The following is a 17,945-nucleotide window of genomic DNA, read 5'->3' as shown; positions in this document are numbered from 1 at the left end:
CCCATGCTATTGCTTTGCTTTGTAAAGGCTGAATGTGACTTGGTCAAGCGAGAGAACAAGAAGGATATTGTAAGAGGAGGGCATGTTACATGCACATATTGATGTCAGATCAGTCGGGGGGGTTGGGGGAAGGACCTGATTCCTCACCTGTAACACTGGAATCTCAGTACCTACTGTATCAGGTTGTTTGGAAAACCACAGAGTAATGTAGGTCTGGCATCCAGCTCCGTGTCTTGTGTGTTTCGAGTATTGAACTGTTAGCTTCTCTTTTTTTGAACATGTAAAATATAACTTTGTACCCTTTTCTGATATTAGAAAGGAGGAGGTGGCACAGTGGCACACAGGCTAATCCTCAGCCTGGGGCACTAACAGCCCATATGGGCACTGGTTCGTGTCCAGGCTGCTCCACTTCTCATCCAGCTCCTTGCTTATGGCCTAGGAAAGCAGTGGAGGATGGCTCAAGTCCTTGAGCTCCTCTACCCACATGGGAGACCCAGAAGAAGCTCCTGGCTTCAGATTGGCTCAGTTCTGGCCATTGCAGCCATTTGGGGAGTAAACATCCAGGCCATACCCAGATCTTTTGCTGTCTCTCCTTCTTTATATGTAACTCTGCTTTTCAAACAAAAAACATAAGTCTAAAAAAAAGTGTGTGTGGTGGAGGAGGATACGAGGCAAGTCTACTATTTATTGAGCATCTACTATGTGCTGGGTGGCAGGCTGAGCCCCACCACTGCCCTCAGGATGCTTATTGTCTGTCTCCCAGGGAAAACAGAGCAGAAACTTGCAGAGTTCATTTTATCTTCAAAAAGAATATATATAAATAAAGCTTTACGAAAACATTAGGTCTGATACAACTTGGGAGATTTTAAATCTATCATTTCAGAATTATTGGGCTACTCCTGAAATTAAACTGCTAGATAAAGTCCAATCTGTATAAAACATCAAGTTCCTACTGCAAGCTGGTTGATACTCTAGATTTTACATGCAGCAACCCCATTTAAGCTTCACGTCATTATGAGCTGTTGCTCTCCGCCTATAGATGAGCAAACTGAAGCGAGTACCCAGAATCAAAACTGACTCCAAGTCCCTCTGTCCGCACTGACCTACGTGAGTGCTAGAGATGAAAGGAGGAGGATTTTCTCCAACAGTGAGTGGGGTACACATGGGACACTGCCTTGACTATTGCATAAATAGGGGCATTGTAGTGTGGTAGGCTAGGCTACCACTTAGGATGCCCCACATCCAGTACTGCAGGGTAGCACTGAGTCCTGGCAACTTTGCTTCTTATCCTGCTCCAGTGCTGTCACTCAGGTGGGAGACCTGAATGGAGTTTTTGAGCCTTGTTTTGCAGACTTTTGGGGAGTGAACCAGAGGATGAAGGATCTCTCTTACTCTTTCAAGTGGATGAAAAATAAACATTTAAAATCTATACTATAAAAAAATAAATACAATGTCATAAATACCCTAATGGAGAAGTTAATTGGTTTCATTACTTTTCTAATCCCCTTCATAACATCTAGAGGAAATTCAGTTCTATGTTGTACAAGGACACTTCAGAAAGTTTATGAAAAATAGAATTAAAATACAACATTACTTTGGCATAAAAAGGTTGAAACCCATGCATATCAGAGTTGTCTAAAAGTTCAAGGAAAAAGTTTATTATCTAAAAATTGCAAGATATTAAAAATTTTAAGCATCAAAAAAATTGAATATGTTTTGAGTTTCCACAAACTCTGAAGAACTCATGATGCCTGTGATACTGAGTTTAATCACAGACAATACTTAACAAAACATAAAGCTTACATCATTCAATTTGTAATTTTTTAAGATTTTTTTTTATTGGAAAGTCAGTATACAGAGAGGAGGAGAGAAAGAGAGGAAGATCATCCACCTGATGATTCACTCCCCAAGTGGCCACAACAGCTGGAGCTGTGCCCATTCAAAGCCAAGAGCCAGGAGCTTCTTCCAGGTCTCCACATGGCTGCAGGGTCCCAAGGCTTTGGGCTGTCTTCTGCTGCTTTCCCAGGGCACAAGCAGGGAGCTGGATGGGAAGCAGGGTCTTCAGGATTAGAACCGCTGCCCATATAGGATCGTGGCATGTGCAAGGCAAGGACTTTCGCCGCAATGCTACCGCTCCAGGCCCCAATTTGTAATTATTTTTAAAGCTATGGCAAATGTTTTTCACTTCAGTAGTTACATACCTTTTAATTTTCAAAATAAATGCATTCAGAGATTTTAAAAAGTGAGCCTTGTAGCGTAAGTACGTTTCCATGAGTTGGCACTGGAGCACAGTAGGCTAGCTGCCATTTGCAATACTGGCATCCCCAGTGGGTGTTGGTTAGAGTCCTGACTGCCACACTTCTGACCCAGTTCCTTGCTACGAAGGAAGTGGAAGATGAAAGATGACCCATATGCTCATGGGAGACCTGGATAAAACTTTTGGCTCTCTGCTTTGCCCTGGTCCACACTGGCTGTTGTGGCATGTGCAGAGTAGATCAGCAGATGGAAGAACTTTCTCTTCCTCCCCATCTGTTGCTGCTTTTCAGATACATCAATCTTAAAGAAAAATATATCTGGACTTCAAGGGTCCAGATCTAGGTTCCAAATGAAAATCCTCCTGATACACTGTCTAGGTACAGGTCTCCTGAACTTTTATCACATAATTACTTCAACAAATACACGGTTTTCATTTTTTTTCAAAACAGGAACAATTTTCACTGTTCTCATTTTCCCTGCTCATCAGGCACCTTTTGATTAAACAGACAAAAACTATAGCAACAAAATACTTCTTTAAACCGTCATACAGTTTTCTTCTTGCTGAAATGGTGTCATATTGAAGACGTATTTTAAGATGTTTATTTGGGGCTATGGAGTTCTTTGTGGAAATCTAACATAAGAACCCAGACCTGGAACTCGCTGGAGGGAGTGGCACAGTTGGCTGCAAGCAAAGAGCTATGTACCAACTGCAATAAGTGAAATCAAACTATAGACCTGTGGGTGACACAATTTAGAAACCTGCACCAAGGAGAAGACTCTGCTAACCAGAAGTACAATGACCAAGAGCAAAAGAAGAGACAGAGGCACAAGGAATATTACTGAAAACTCCCCTGCAAAGGAGCAAACCCTATGCTAACCTCAGAGTTCGCTGAGGAAGACACTGAGAAAATGGGGGACACAGAATTCAGAAAACTCATTTTAAAGCTTCTGATAAACAATGAGAAGCACATACAAGAGTTCAAAGAATTTAAGGAATATTTTACGCAAGCAATAGCAGCAATAAAGCAAATCAAGACTGATATATCAGAAATTAAGAACACAGTAGAGCAAATTAAAAGTACAGTGGAGAGTCTCCAAAATAGAATGAAGCAAGCAGAAGAATCTCAGAATTGGAAGATATTTCCTGTCATCAGGGGGAAGCAAACAAAAAGCTGGAAGCAGAGCTGCATGAGGCCAAAAAAAGTATTCAAGAACTAAAAGACAATATTAAGAGGCCTAATAGAAGAATTATGAGAGTTGAGCCCAACGCCTTGGCCTAGCAGCTAAAGTCCTCGCTTTGAACACGCCAGGATCCCATATGGGTGCCCGTTCTAATCCCGATGGCCCCACTTCCCATCCAGCTCCCTGCTTGTGGCCTGGGAAAGCAGTGGAGGACGGCCCAAAGCTTTGGGACCCTGCACCCATGTGGGAGACCTGGAGGAAGTTCCTTGCTCCTGGCTCCAGATTGGCACAGGACTGGACATTGCGCTCACTTGGGGAGTGAATCATCGGAGAGAAGATCTTCCTCTCTATTTCTCCTCTTCTCTGTATATCTGGCTTTGTAATAAAAGTAAGTAAATTTCTATTTTTCTATTGTTGATTTTGTATCATGACTTTTCATTTAAGGGGATGTATAGTAGCTGTGAAATGGAGACTAACATCCAGATGTGAGGATGCAGTGTGGTATGCATTTCTGCTTCCAATTACAATGAAATTGTTTACTATATCTTGACAATAGGATGCTGGACTCTCTGCCATTGTCCATGCCCGCAATGATGGACATATGACTGTGTACGAAGAACCACACTTTAGCAATGATACAGAGGAACTAGGTGGGGTGGGGGAGGGAATTGGGACTGGGATAAGGGAAATACCAGGAGCCTATGGAACTGTATCATAAAATGATAATAATAATTATTATTAAATTAAATTAAATTTTAAAAAAAGGAGACAAGATCTTCCACCCATTGATTCATTCCCCAAGTGGCCACAATGGCTGGAGTGGAGCCGATCCAAATCCAGGAGCTAGGAGCTTCTTCATGGTTTCCCACACGGGTGCAGGGCTCCCTGAGTCTCTGCTCAGTTCCGTTTTACACTCCCCGCTTTTGCGGCTCCCTGAGTCTCTCCTCAGTTCCGTTTTACACTCCCCGCTTCTGCGGCTCCCTGGGCTCTTATCCCCAGCTACGGCTTACCTGTAGTTACACTTACCTATCCGAGTCACAGGCACCAGATGTAGGGGTCCCTTGGCCAGCAAGTCAAACCCAGACACTCGTTGTCTTTGTGGAACCTTTATTGTAGAGATGACACAGCAAAACCAGTGCGCAGCGGCTGCACAGCGGCCGCCATGCAGCCGCCACATCGCAAGGCGCGCAGCAGCTACATCTTGGTGAGGCGCTCTCTCCTGCTCTCTCTCCCCGAGGCGCGCTCCCCCCCCCCCAGGCGCGCTCTCTCTCCCTCTCTCCGAGGTGCACTCTCTCTCTCTCTTTCTCTCCGGTTCTCTGGCTCCCTTATATATTGGGTAACCTGGCCAATCAACGTAAAGGTCACCTGTGCACGCAGTGGGCAGGCCGATCCTCACACAGATCACGCGCTGTCCACGCGCCATCCACGCACCCCTGGGCCAATCACAGCAGACTTCCTGTGACTTGTTTTTTCTACCACAGCAGGAAGCAGCAGTTCGGCGCCTGTCTGTCTAGGGTGTGGGCTGCAGGCTCTCTACAGCTCCCCACACAGATGCTCCAATTCCCATTCCGTTCCCTTTTCATGGCTTGGGAAAACAGTAGATGATGACACCAAGCCTTGGGACCCTCACCCACGTGGGAGATCCAGAAGCTCCTGGCTCCTGGCTTCAGATAAGTTGCAGCCACTTGGGGAAGGAAACAGTGGATGGAGGATCTCTCTGTACCTCCTTCTCCCTGTAAATCTTTCCAACGAAAACAAATAAATCCTTAAAAGAAAATTATGCATGGAAAAATTCTACAGCAAAATAAGCATCTTTAAAATTTGCTTTTCTATAAACTCTCTGAAGTATTATCACACAACCTCACACTTACTTGAACTATTAACTTTCAGCTTTGCCAGTGTTCACAGAGCTATCTCCTTTCACTGTTGGGGAAAAGTATTCCATTTTTCAGGTCAAGCCTAACATAGGTTGTAAATTATACAACCTGTCTTTAGATAGTATTCAATCACACATAACAAGCATTTGGATATCTATAGGTTACCTATAGAACCGTAACTGAATTCACAGAAACAGATTAAACCAGAAGTAAATGCCAATATCCACAAAATGGCTTTATTTTTTCACTGACAACATGCACAACACTGCAACTGTATAATTTTATTCAGTTTCTTAAACATTACTTAAGTATGCATTAAAAATATATGTTTACATTTAAGAAATGTGACGCATTAATGAAGTCTTCTGCAAACATAATCCCTCAATATATTTTCCTAACTATTTCATAAATAGTTTAATATACAGTCATAAATAAAATGATAATTTTTAAAGCCTAGAAATACATACAAATTCTCAAGTAGGACAAGTGGTCTCTGATGCTTTCTGTTATCTGCAGTGTTAATTATCTGAATGATTTGTCACAAGTTCTTATTGTCTCCCCAACTTTTCTGTCAATGACAGATTATATCCAGTGTAAGATAATAAGCATTTAAAAAGTCAAAATGACCAAAAGCATAAATTAAAAAAAGAAAAAGTTATTATTCAAATATTAACCCTTTGAAATTCATCAGCTCATCTGTAAAACAGAAAATGCAAATAAAGGATGAATGCTTTTATTATCATCTAGATGGTATGTAACAAAATATAAAATTTGGGAAATAATAAAATCAAATTCAATTTTTACTAGTCTTGCAAAAAAAAAAAAAATTTCCATTCCGATTCTGTTACATGGAAAGAATCAACACACTGAAAAATTTTCTAAAATTTACCACTGCGTCACAATTTTGGTTGTAACTTTAAGGGTAAACATAATCACATAAAATGACTTTAGAATGTAGTATTTGTAACTCCTGATGCAGAACATTTAATTTTTGCTTCAATACTAGAAACCCTTAATCTTCAGAAAATATATCTGTTCACATACCACCCATCTAGTGATTAAGTAACCACTCAAGACTTAGTGGAAAGTAAACATTCCAAATACTTTTATATGATAAAAGCAAAAATGAATTGTGCATATGAACTGTTTTACTCTTTACATTTCCTTAGGTGTTAATTTATAGAATAACTCCAGTTTTATGGGTAAAAAAATTGAAAGAGAAACACCCCTAACTAAAATTCTTATTAAATGACTCAAACTATAATACTAAGCTAAGTACTGTCAGCATTTTGTAAATCTGTTTCTAAAAATTTTACTTTTCAACTAATATAAAAAATGGCCTTTTCGCTCTATCACTGGCCAAAACCTGTTTGAAAAAGTAAGTATTCATTGGTAAAGAGCACACATTACAAGAAATGTTTTCTATGCTTTTCACAAAACAACATTCTGATATACATAACGAATCTAAATGAAAATTCAAATGGTGGCTGAAATCCTGTCAACTTTCAGCCCAATCCGACATAAATCCACAGCTATTACACATAAACAATTCAAATTAAAGTTTATAATGGAAATGTCAACGAGTCACAGCGTCAGTACTGATGGCTTCCCCTGCACTCAAGCAGGCGCCGCACATGTGCACATCTGACGCACAGACTGCTCAGAAAATTAAAGCCATCAGAGTTATAAACAAGGAATACGCAAATATGAACACTGCAATGCCAAAGCATTGTGATAGTTCAAAAAAAAGTGAATGAGATAAGATGCAAACATATCTGATGGTTCTTTCTGTGAGTCACTTTTCACTGATTTATAAAGCTATGGTTTTTTATTCTTTAAAAGAACATTTTCCTACGCTGCTGCATGCAGTAATTTCACCGTTCACTCTTGACTACGATGCAACCTTCAAATCCTCTCGCAGAGCTTGACACACGTCATCAGGATTTCTCCAGAAAGTCAGCTAGTCATATTATCAGCAGTCTAGAACAAGAAAGGAAAAGTTCATTAAAACTGTAGAAAAGGAGACATCAAGGAGATAACAGCGTACTGTCATCAACAACCATTCCTAAAACAATCCCGTAATTCATATGCCTGAAAACAATCTCACAATTTGGGGGGACCATTTTTTTTTCTTTTCTTTTTTGGAAAGGAAGAGAAAGACACAGAAAGAGAAACTCATGCCACTGAAGAGAGCGAGCTCCCCCCCCCCCCCCCCCCCCCCCCCCCCCCCCGTGCTGTGGCCTACTGGCTACGCCTTGAACACGCCACGATCCCATATGGGTACTAGTTCTAATCCCCACAGCCCTGCTTCCCATCCAGCTCGCTGCTCATGGCCTGGGAAAGCAGTCGAGCACGGCCCAAAGCCTTGGGACCCTGCACCCATGTGAGAGTCCCAAAAAAGGCTCCTGGTTCCTGGCTTTGGTTTAGCTCAGCTCAAGCTGTTGCAGTCACCTGGGGCATGAATCAGTAGATGGAAGCTCGTCCTCTTTGTAAATCTGACTTTCCACCCCCTACAAAAATCTTAAAAAAGGAAAATAATTGGGCCTCATGTGGTAACCTAGTGGCTAAAGTCCTCGCCTTGAAAGTGCCGGGATCCCATATGGGCAGCAGTTCTAATCCTGGAAGCCCCCTTTCCCATCCAGACAGCTCCCTGCTTGTGGCCTGGGAAAGCAGTGGGGGACGGCCCAAAGCCTTGGGACCCTGCACCAATGGGGGAGACCTGGAAGAGGCTCTGGGCTCCTGCCTTTGGATCAGCACAGCTCTGGCCATCATAGCTACTTGGGGTGTGAATTATCGGCTGCAAGATCTTCCTCTCTGTATATCCGACTTTACAATAAAAATAAATTTTTTTAAAGGAAAATAACTTACTGTAGTTCCATTTTCTTAGGAATAAAAGAAATCACTGTGTTGGAACAGTTTCCACAGACTTTCCTGAAGCCGCAGTTAAGTCAACGTACACGGGGAAAGCAGAAAGATGTGCAAGGCTGAGGGACAGGGCCGGACTCCTGTTTCAACCTTGGCAGCTGAGAGGTGATGGCTTCTCTGGACAGGAAAACAGGCAGCCCTTCTGGATCAAGGCAGCAGAAAGCTGTTTCTCTGGGCTGAGCTTCTCCTTTCCCTGTTCTTACATATACTCAGCTGCTTCCTGCCCACAGCCACCTGTAATCTTATATAAGCTGGCAGTGTCTGTGTTAAGACAGCTGAGTCTCTTACACATTCCTCACCCAGCCTCCAGCTACTTCCACATTGTAAGTACTTTGTCATGGTAGCACCCCACTTCCCAGTACTAAGACTGGTGCCAGATACCAGGGCCCCCACCATAAAATACCATAAACTGCATGGCTTAAAATTTAACCAAAAAAAAAAAAAGCTTTTTTCTTAAAAAAGCTTTTTATTGGAAAGGCGGATTTACAGGAAGAAACATCTTCTGTCCACTGATTCACTCCCCACGTGGCTGCAATGGCCAGAGCAGAGTCCATCAGCAGCCAGGAGCTTTTTCGGGTCTCCCACGCAGGTGCAGGGTCCCCAGGCTTTGGACCATCCTCTATTGCTTTCCCAGGCCACAAACAGGGAGCTGGAAGGGAAGTGTAGCAGCCAGTATACAAACCGGCACCCAAATGGGATCCCAGTGCATGCAAAGTGAGGACTTTAGCCATTAGGCTACTGCACTGGGCCCAAAACAAACTATTCTTTAACAGTTCTGGAGGTTAAAATTCTAGATAGGCTGGAATTTTTTGAGCTGGTTCTTTTTGTCTTTTAGTAGTTCTTCCCTCATTTCTTATTTTTCTCACATGCCCTAGCTGCAGGCCACTGCCCAGGCTGCACTGTAGCTAGGCATATGTTACACTGCTGGAAGGACAGCAGCCAGCCACTGGCAGGCATTCTGGGCCTGGTTAATACCAAATTTGTGTTAACTATGCCAGTGTACCAGTATAGTTGCTAGTTTTTTCTTTTTCTTCTTTTTTTTTTTAAAGTTATGTGGGGAAGGCAGGGAATGCTGGGCCTGGCTGAGCTACACCACCCTAGCCCTTAGGCATGGGTGGGGGTGGGGCTGCGGATTACCCAGGGAGGGGGATGTGGGCACAAGCTGGAGGGGGGCAGCTGAGGGCATGATTGCTGGGGAGGAATGACTTCTGTGGGATTCTACGGACCAGGCCACAGCACCTGCAGGTAGGTGAGGGAGCTGAGATGGAGTGGTTTAGAGGGTGGAAAATGGAGGACACATCTGAGTCAAGCCAAGGCACCCGCACATGTGGGAGACCTGGGCTGGGCCACGTAGCATCACCCAAGGTCCACTGGCATACATAAAAGTTGGGGCTCGGGGCATGCCTGGCTGGGTTAGGCTGCAATGCCAACCTGTGAGCAATGGAGCAGGGATTAGGCCTCAACAGGCTAGGCCACAGCACCCACCAGAATGCAAGAGAACCGAATCTGGAGGCAGATTCTGTAGGGGACTTGTGGGCTTGCCTCTGTGGTATTGCAGCACCCACAAATCTACATGGAGAGCTGGGGGCAGTGGTGGGCTGAGCCAGGATGGACCACAGAACTCAACTGACACCTGGAAGCTGGGGCTGGGAGGAGACTGGGTTGGGCAGGTCGTAACACCCACTGGCACAAGCAAAGGCCAGGACTGAAGGCAGACCATGCCAAGCAGGGCCACAGCACCTGCTGGCACATGTGAGATCTGGGGCTGGGAACAGGCGTGGTAGGGGCACTTGGGGAACTCCTCTGCTAGGGCACAGCTCCCACTGGGGAGCACAATAACCAGGGGTGGGTAGGAGCGGAGGGGGAGGGAGGGAAGGTGGCCAAGTCAGGCTAGGTTACAGTTACAGCATACACTACATGAGCAAGAGCCAAAAAGGGTGCCATCCAGGATGGGTTGGAACTTAACACCCACCAGTTCACATGAGGGCTAGGGCCGTGCCAGGCTGCTGTACCAGCTGGCATGCACAGGAACCAGCACTTGGAACTGGTCTGGTAGGGAAATTTCAGAGACAACCCTTCTGGGCCACTGCTTCCACTGGTAAGCTTGAGCACTGGGACTGGGGTGGCCGGGGGGCGGGCTATAGAAACTGTTGGCCAGCATGTGGCTGGGTCTGAGTATAGGGTTAGATGGGCTATGATACTGAACCCACTGGACTAAGAGAAAGCCAGAATGGGTGCAGCTCCAACTAGCAAGTGCTAGGACTGAGTGTAAGCCATGTCAGGCCGGACTGCAGTGTGGGCAATTGCTGCCGGGTCTCTACCTGCTATCTGGTGCACATGGCTTAGAGCTTACCTGACCTGGCCTGAGGCACAGCTTCCATGCAGAAAATGACCTCTGACATGACTAGAAGGTCAAAGGGAATAGGCGTGCCTTTTACCAATCACAATACTGGTGTGGTGGGAAGGGTAAGAGAGACTGCCTGAATACACCCTCCTACCCTTTCCTCCTTTAACCTTTAAAATCCGGAATTTGTGCTGAAGAAACAGACATTCCTCACCAGCTTGTCTCTGGTGGTTCTTCAAGTTGAAGAACAATATCTCCTTGCCTTCAGTGACCTCAGGGTCTGCTGGCAGTTTTAAACCCTGAGATCACAATACCCACTGGCAGGCACCAGATCCAGTGCTGGGAGCAGGCCTGGTAGGGGAATGGTGGGCACTCCTCTGCTAGGCTGTAGCTCCTGCTGGTGAGCATTAGAGCCAGGGCTGGGGGCAGGCTGGCCTATGCCATAGCAGTCATGCATGCGCATGAGAGCAAAATGGAATAAGGGATGGGCAAGGCTGCAGCACATGCTGGCACATGCAAAAACCAGGGGGTGGAGAGGTGGGCCTAGGGGAGGTTACTGGGGACTGACTCAACCAGGCCACTGCAGCCACTGGTGTGCATGAGGACCAGGCCCGTGGAGGTCTGGGCTGGGCTAGGCCACAGTACCCATCAGTTCACATTAGACATGGTGATGCAGGTGAAACTGACCAGGCAGCTGCATCCACCAACATCTGTGTTGGCTGGTGCAGTGACGAACCAAATTTGATCCTGGCACATGAGTCACCTCGGAGGTCACCCTAGGCGAAGTTTGTTGGGGGACTCTCCAACTAGATTGCTGCACTCAGGGCCCGGCTACAGAGAAAATCACAGTATATGTTATACAACCTTGGGGTGCATGTCTTGGGACTGGGCCTCCTCAGTTGCTGATGCCTGTGCAGTGGACAGCATGCCAAGATGCCCACAGGAGACGTGACAGCCAGCTCATCTAGGCTAGCAGAAGACATCCACTGTCTCGTTGGAAGATGGAAAACAGAACACGTTACACCTCTCTCCTGTCTAAGCTTTGCAACATGTTCTTGGGTCCGTTGACGAACCTCTCTTGGCTTGGTCACCCAACAGATCTTGGAAAGATTTTCTCAACACTACTGCAACAAAGCTGACACCACCTCGGAATCGTCAGAGCCACTTCTGATAATCCTCCCAACATCAGGGTCTCTAAGGTGTCATCAAATGCTGTCCCTGGGTGCTGATGTAATGTGACAGCAAGGAGCAGTTGTTCTCTCCACCTTCCTCCGTGCCTCAACACTCCTGACAGACACTACATGGGCCTGCATCCCTTTCAGCTGTGCAAACGAATATTAAAAAGAAAACAAACAAAAAAAAGAAGTACAAATAAAGAAACAACAAGGAGAAAACTGACTGTAACTTCCACACTTCTGCTTAGAAATTTCCCCAGTTAAATATTTAAGCTTTCTCCTTCTTTTTGAGCATTCACCAGAATTGCCTTTAGCAACCACAGGTCCTCCAACCTCCTGGGCAGTCTTAACTTTTCCATCAAGTACCTGAAAGACTTTCCAGCCTATGCGTTACCCGATTCCAAAGCTGTTTCCACATTTTCAAGTATTTCTATTTCGGTATCTTACTTCTCAGGACTAAAACTGGTATGATACTTAGAAGAATGCCATACAAGAATACCATAGAGTGGGTACACATTCTTCGACACTTCTGGAAGCCAGCAATCCAGTCAAGGTAGCAGTCAGACCCTCCTCTGAAGGCTCTAAGGGCAGATCCTCCTTCCCTCTTCCTAGTTTCTGATGGCTGCCAACAATCCTCACTTTTCTCCTATGTGGCACGCCTCACCGCTAAACTCCGCCCCCACTGTCACACGGCCTTCAACTTTGTCTCATTCTGGGTCCGATCTTCCCACTTGCAAGGACATCCAATTATTGGATCAGATCTACTGGAATACAGTATACCTCATCCTAATTTGATCGTATCTGCAGACATCAGGCCTAAATAAGGTTATTCTCAGAACAAGAATATATCTTTTTAAAGAGCAGACACAACTACTTAATACTCAGGAAAAATCCAAACACAGTTAAGGTCTTTGGGAAAGTTAACAGGAACCATGACAGTAGTCATTGTTGTGATTTGAACATAAACTACTAAGCTCGATTTTTACAACGTACCCTGATGGAGCTGACAGCTATTCTAACACTCTTCAACTAAGACTTTCCATACAACTGTCAACTATTTTCTAACCCAAACAGCTTTGTTTAGAAGTTAAGTAAGAAGTATCTGACCTTCAGTGCCTCAGTGGCCTTGCGAAGCTCCTTAATAACCGATGACAGAGCTTCTGGGTTAATCCCTTGCTCACAAAGTCGCACACATATAGACAGGGTTTCCATATCTAAGCCAGTATTCAAAATCCTTGAAATCTCAAGCAGAACTGAAAAACAATCAGGAAAGTTAAAATTAAAAATACGAATTTGAAACATTTAAAATTTCTACGTGGTAATTTTTAAAACTCGTGTATGACTGTGTAATACCGAGCATTTCGCACAGGATCCAGGGAGTTGGGAATCAGCAGGCAATACTGTCTTCCCTCACTTGTTGCACAGTCTATTTTACAGAAGTTTCTTAGCTACTCTGCTGTGGGGAGCTGTGCAGTTGGGTCGGATGGCATGGGTGTATGATGAGCTCAGTTAGCAAGTTAGCAAGGCTGCGAGGAGTTTCTGGCTGCGAGGCAAGGCCCGGCAGAATGTCTCTGGTCACCTCATTGCTGCCTCACCTCATTGTATGGAACTCAATCACCTCTCTGATGTTTCATAGAATTCTTCTGAGGGTACTGTTGTTGTTTTTCTGCTAATGTGAAGTGATTCCTGTAACTGGTATGACACCTCAAATTGATCAATCATGTTATGATAAAGACACCTTTAGTAATGGTAAGGCTATGACACACAGCTAAAAGTATACAATAGTACAACTGAGCCCACTATGTTTCCAAACATCCTGTTATGTGCCCACTTTTGTCCTGAAGTTTGTCCTAGTATAAGTAATGTTTTCCTTAAGAAATGGCTTTATAATATCCTGGAATAGATGGCAATCATGGAGGTACAAAAAATTTGTTTACCATACACCTCGAACTGTTACAACATATGATATGAAGCATTTTAGTTTCTTACCACAAGAAAGCAAAAATATATGGGGCATCTTCTACAAGGAAACAAAACAAAACCCCCTGAAAATGGCTTAAAATCTCAATCTTATACTGGCACTTACATTTAGGGAAAGAAACAGTTTATAAAAATTTCTATCTTATATTGGCATTTGTATTTAAGGAAAGAAAACAGTTTATATAGATGAAAGAAAGTTTCTTGTAAAGGCCCTCTGTTTGTAGATTGGCTGAGCTGCCTTGATCCCTTTCACTGCCCTTTAACAAAAGAATGAAAAACAATTGAATCAGCACTAAGTGAAGGTGACCGTAATTAATGCATGATTTGATTATAAGATTTAGCAAAGAATCTATGCCAACCGTGGAGTTCCTGGCTTCAGCCAGGTGATTGCAGGTTTCAATGAGTAATGGTTTGTTAAAAATGTTTTCTTTGAAATAGAAAAATATTTTTTAGGATTGCTTCTTGCACTTTCATAACCATGATGTAATGAAAAATGAAACAATTGGATGTTGTGCGAAAGCTTGTGATGATTTATGTATAAATAAAGAAGGCAACTTTTCTGAGTTGTCCATTGTGATCATCAAGCCCTAGTGGTCCGCGTCTTATCTCTTCCTGTCATCTCGCCGATCCACGCATCCTTTGCAAGCTCTCAGTCAGCTGGAGCTGGTCTCTGGCACTCTAATTTAGGATTTAAGGTGCTTATGTTTCCATCATAAAATAATATTATCATTAAGTACCTGTGCAATTTATTTCATTAAGATGTATGATTGGAAGAACTGCCAAGTCACTAAGAGTGTGTAGCAACCTTTATAACAACTTCACAAAGTAACCATACTTGGTAAATCTAATAATAAATATGAAAGCTAACATTTCCCACCTTCAGTCTTACAGCATCGTACGTTATTGTGGCTTACTAAACTCTGGCACAAGAAGCACTAGCATAGAGAAACTAGAAGTACAAAGTGATTTTTGTAACAATCGTAATGTTTAGAATTTGATGCTTTCTACTGTCACACCAGACAGTCACACTCATTTTCATCTCCAAGAGTTCAATTAGTCTTTAAAATGTATTTTTCATCTAGGTTGCCACTACATGTTTTAAACATGTGGAATACAGTTCCAATGTTTTTAATGTTTTTGTCCAATTCTATCATGGTTATCTTTATACCTGTCTTAACTGACTTTTTCCTTTATTATCAGAAGTCATTTCTTAAACTGCTTTGCATATCTAGTAAGCTCAAATTAGATGCTAAAGATGTTCACTTTATTTGGTTTGGTGCGAGACATTTTTTGTGTTCCTCCTTTTAAAAGATTTGTGTATTTTAACAACAGAATGGGGCTATGGGGAAGAAAGATATTGGTTAGATAAGTCTTCCAGTTGTGGGGCAGAAATCTAGGTACTTGGGCCACAAAAAGATCTGCTGCCCAAACAGCAGGAAGAAGCTGGGTGGAAGCACCAAGCAGCCAGCACCTGAACCAGTCACTCCAATATGGACTGCAGGCCCCAAGCTGCCACTGATTCCGCTGAGCTAAACACCTGTTCCAGATGTTTTGTAGTTCTGTATTCTTACGGTTTGCGAAAAGGTGTGGTATCTGTAAAGAGTTTAATCCTTTTGGGTCTTACTTTTCAGATTTGCTACACAGAACCAGAGCCCTGTTTGATGCAAGGTAAAGTGCTCCCCACTACGGAGGAAAGCTCTGTATTCTACAAATATCTTGTTAATTATGGAATTTTTCCTTTTTTAAAAAAAGGATTTATTTATCTTGATAAGAAAGGCAGATTTTACAGAGAAAAAAAGGAGAGACACACACACAGAGAAATCTACTTGCTAATTTACCATCCAAATGACAGCAACAGCCAGAGCTGAACTGGCCCAAAGCTAGGAACCAGGAGCTTCTTCTGGGTCTCCCACATGGGTGCACAGGCACAAGGACTCGAGCCACCCTTCGCTGCTTTCCCAGGCTATTAGCAGGGAGCTGGATTGGTAGTGTAGCAGCCAGGGCTTGAATGGTACCTTTGTGAGCTGCTGGCACTGCAGGCAGAGTGTTAACTGCTAAGCCACCATGCTGGCCCCAAATGATGGCATTCAGTCACTCTGCCTGGTTGCTATTAGCTCTCATCTTTGTATGAGCATGGTGTACTATTCCTTCTAATCCTTGTGGAAGGTTTTTATCTAGCTTTCTGGGTACTTCTCTCATACGCCTGCTAACCCACACTCTGCTGAATGCTGTTGAGAGAGCTCCAAAATTCTACGAGGCTCCTCCCTCCTGTACACTGCCTGCCCTGGTCCCCCAGCCTGGGAAGCTGTTTGTGCACACTGCGCATTGCCATCTGTGTTGTCCTTGGCATCCCATGCTGCACCATGGCTTGAGAACGCAGAAGGCAGCGAGTGCGAATGACCACACAGCTCGCTTCATTTCCAGTCTCCAGGATGGCTGCCCTTTGATGCCTGACTACTGCTGTCTTGAAAACCAGTTCTATATGTTTTACCTGGATTTAACTGGTTGCTTCAAGTTGAAAAGTAACCTTTATCCCTGCTAATCTGGCTCCTCTGACTATCCCCCGCCCCCTTAACCACTTGTTCTTGTTTATAAATAAACAACCATTTGTTATCCCTGTTTTTGAGATATTATTCAAGCTCCCTGCTAATACGCCAGTGAAAGAGGCAGAGGGCATCTCAAGGATTTGGGCCCCTGCCACTCATATGAGAGGTCAAGAGGGGGTGCTCAGCTTCTGGCTTTTAATGGATCTGGTCCAGTTGTGGCCATTTAAAAAAGCAGACTTCTCTCTCTGCCTTTCAAATAAATAAGTAAGTAAGTAAATAAATAAATCTTTAACTTTTTTGTTTAGTACTTGTGGAAGCTATAGGGGGTTTGGCACTATAGCTAACTGGCTAACCCTCCACATGCAAGTGCAGACAATGCCATATGGGCATCAGTTTATGTCCCAGCTGCCCCACTTCCCATCCAGCTCCCTGCTTGTGGTGTGGGTAAGCAGTCGAGAATGGCCCAAAACCTTGGGACCCTACACCAGTGTGGGAGACCTGGAAGAGGCTACAGGCTCCTGACTTATGATCAGCTCAGCTCCGACTGTGGCGGTCACTTGGGGAGTGAAGCAAAGAATGGAAGATCTTTCCCTGCCTCTCCTTCCTACAAATCTGCCTTTCCAATGAAAACAAAACATAATGTTTTTTAAAAAATTTTAAATTGAGAAGTACATAAAGATGAAATCAACATTTTAGAGACTCTGGTTGAATATACAATGGGATTTAGAAGAGCAGAGCACGAGTGGCAAGGAAATCCAGTTGTGACAGGAGGGACTGAGACAGTCAAATCCAAGAATGGAAAAGCCTTAGTGAACAGGGGCTGTTGGTTTGTCTGGCTGACAGACCTTTGCAGGGGTAATCAAATGGAATGAATACATTCTCTCTAGGCTGTAACTCTTAAACTTACTGCCTGGTTTATAAAGCGGTACTACACTGCAGCTTTCGGGATACAACTGCAGCCAACACAGATTAGACCTTAGGCCCCAGTCTCCCCCGGCCTGCTCAAAACACACAGACTTACAAGATACAAGATAATGCTCATTATGCATCAATTTCCACAAACATAAATCCATCTACGAAATTAATATGCTAGGAGACATCAACAAGGACCCACGTGTAGGCTTTACCGCCGCTGGCCTCGGGGTGCAAAACAGGCCAGGACTAACCTACGGGGGATCCTAACACAGGGTCCACTGGAATCCGGGGTCGCCAAGGAAGTCATCCGCAGCGTCCCGCGGGCACTGGACGCGTGCGGGCACCGGCCGGGGCGCGGGGCAGCGGGGGCGGGTGGCGTCCGGCGCGCGCGCGCGGGCAACGGGCAGGCGTGCGGGGGGCCTGAGGGACCACCCTCCGGGGATGCGCCCATCAGCCCGGAGGCCCCGGCGACGCCCTCCCTCAGACCCTCGGAGATGCCCCTCCAGGCAGGACGGCCACCGCAAGTCCTCCCTGGGCTCGCCACGCCGCCGGGGTGGGGAGGCCTCGGAGACCACGTCCGGCACCGCCATGGGGGGGCACTCACCGTCCATGGTCTCTCTCACCGCGTTCAGATTGGCCGCCGCGGCCGCCCCCGCCGCCCCGGCGCCGCTGCCGCTCGCCATGGCGGAGGCCCAGGGAGGCGGCAGAGCGGCTTGACCCGGAACTGGAGCGCCTGTCTTTCTTT

General features: G+C 44.9%; 1 protein-coding gene across 1 annotated transcript; it reads right to left on the bottom strand.

Annotated features, from left to right (window-relative positions):
- Positions 1 to 5,537: 5,537 nt before the first annotated feature.
- On the bottom strand, positions 5,538 to 17,938 carry MZT1 (mitotic spindle organizing protein 1). The gene is made up of 3 exons (XM_040991303.1): positions 17,805 to 17,938; positions 12,867 to 13,012; positions 5,538 to 7,295 (listed from the first exon to the last, which is right to left on the bottom strand). Exons 1-3 carry the CDS (start codon positions 17,881 to 17,883, stop codon positions 7,272 to 7,274), a joined length of 249 nt encoding a protein of 82 aa, XP_040847237.1. The 5' UTR covers positions 17,884 to 17,938; the 3' UTR covers positions 5,538 to 7,271.
- Between the last annotated feature and the right edge of the window lie 7 nt (positions 17,939 to 17,945).

Source organism: Ochotona curzoniae, unplaced genomic scaffold, assembly GCF_017591425.1.
Source record: "Ochotona curzoniae isolate NIBS_2020 unplaced genomic scaffold, NIBS_Ocur_1.0 contig_64, whole genome shotgun sequence".
Classification (NCBI taxonomy): Eukaryota; Metazoa; Chordata; class Mammalia; order Lagomorpha; family Ochotonidae; genus Ochotona; species Ochotona curzoniae.
Note: the sequence above shows the minus strand (reverse complement) of the source record. Positions and strands in the feature narration are given on the sequence as shown.

Coding starts and splice junctions, on each gene's coding strand:
- MZT1 (XM_040991303.1), bottom strand. CDS start 17,883: ATGGCGAGCGGCAGCGGCGCCGGGGCGGCGGGGGCGGCCGCGGCGGCC. Junction 13,013..17,804: donor GGTGAGAGAGACCATGGACG/GTGAGTGCCCCC, acceptor ATTGTTTTTCAG/TTCTGCTTGAGATTTCAAGG. Junction 7,296..12,866: donor AGGCCACTGAGGCACTGAAG/GTCAGATACTTC, acceptor TTCTTGTTCTAG/ACTGCTGATAATATGACTAG.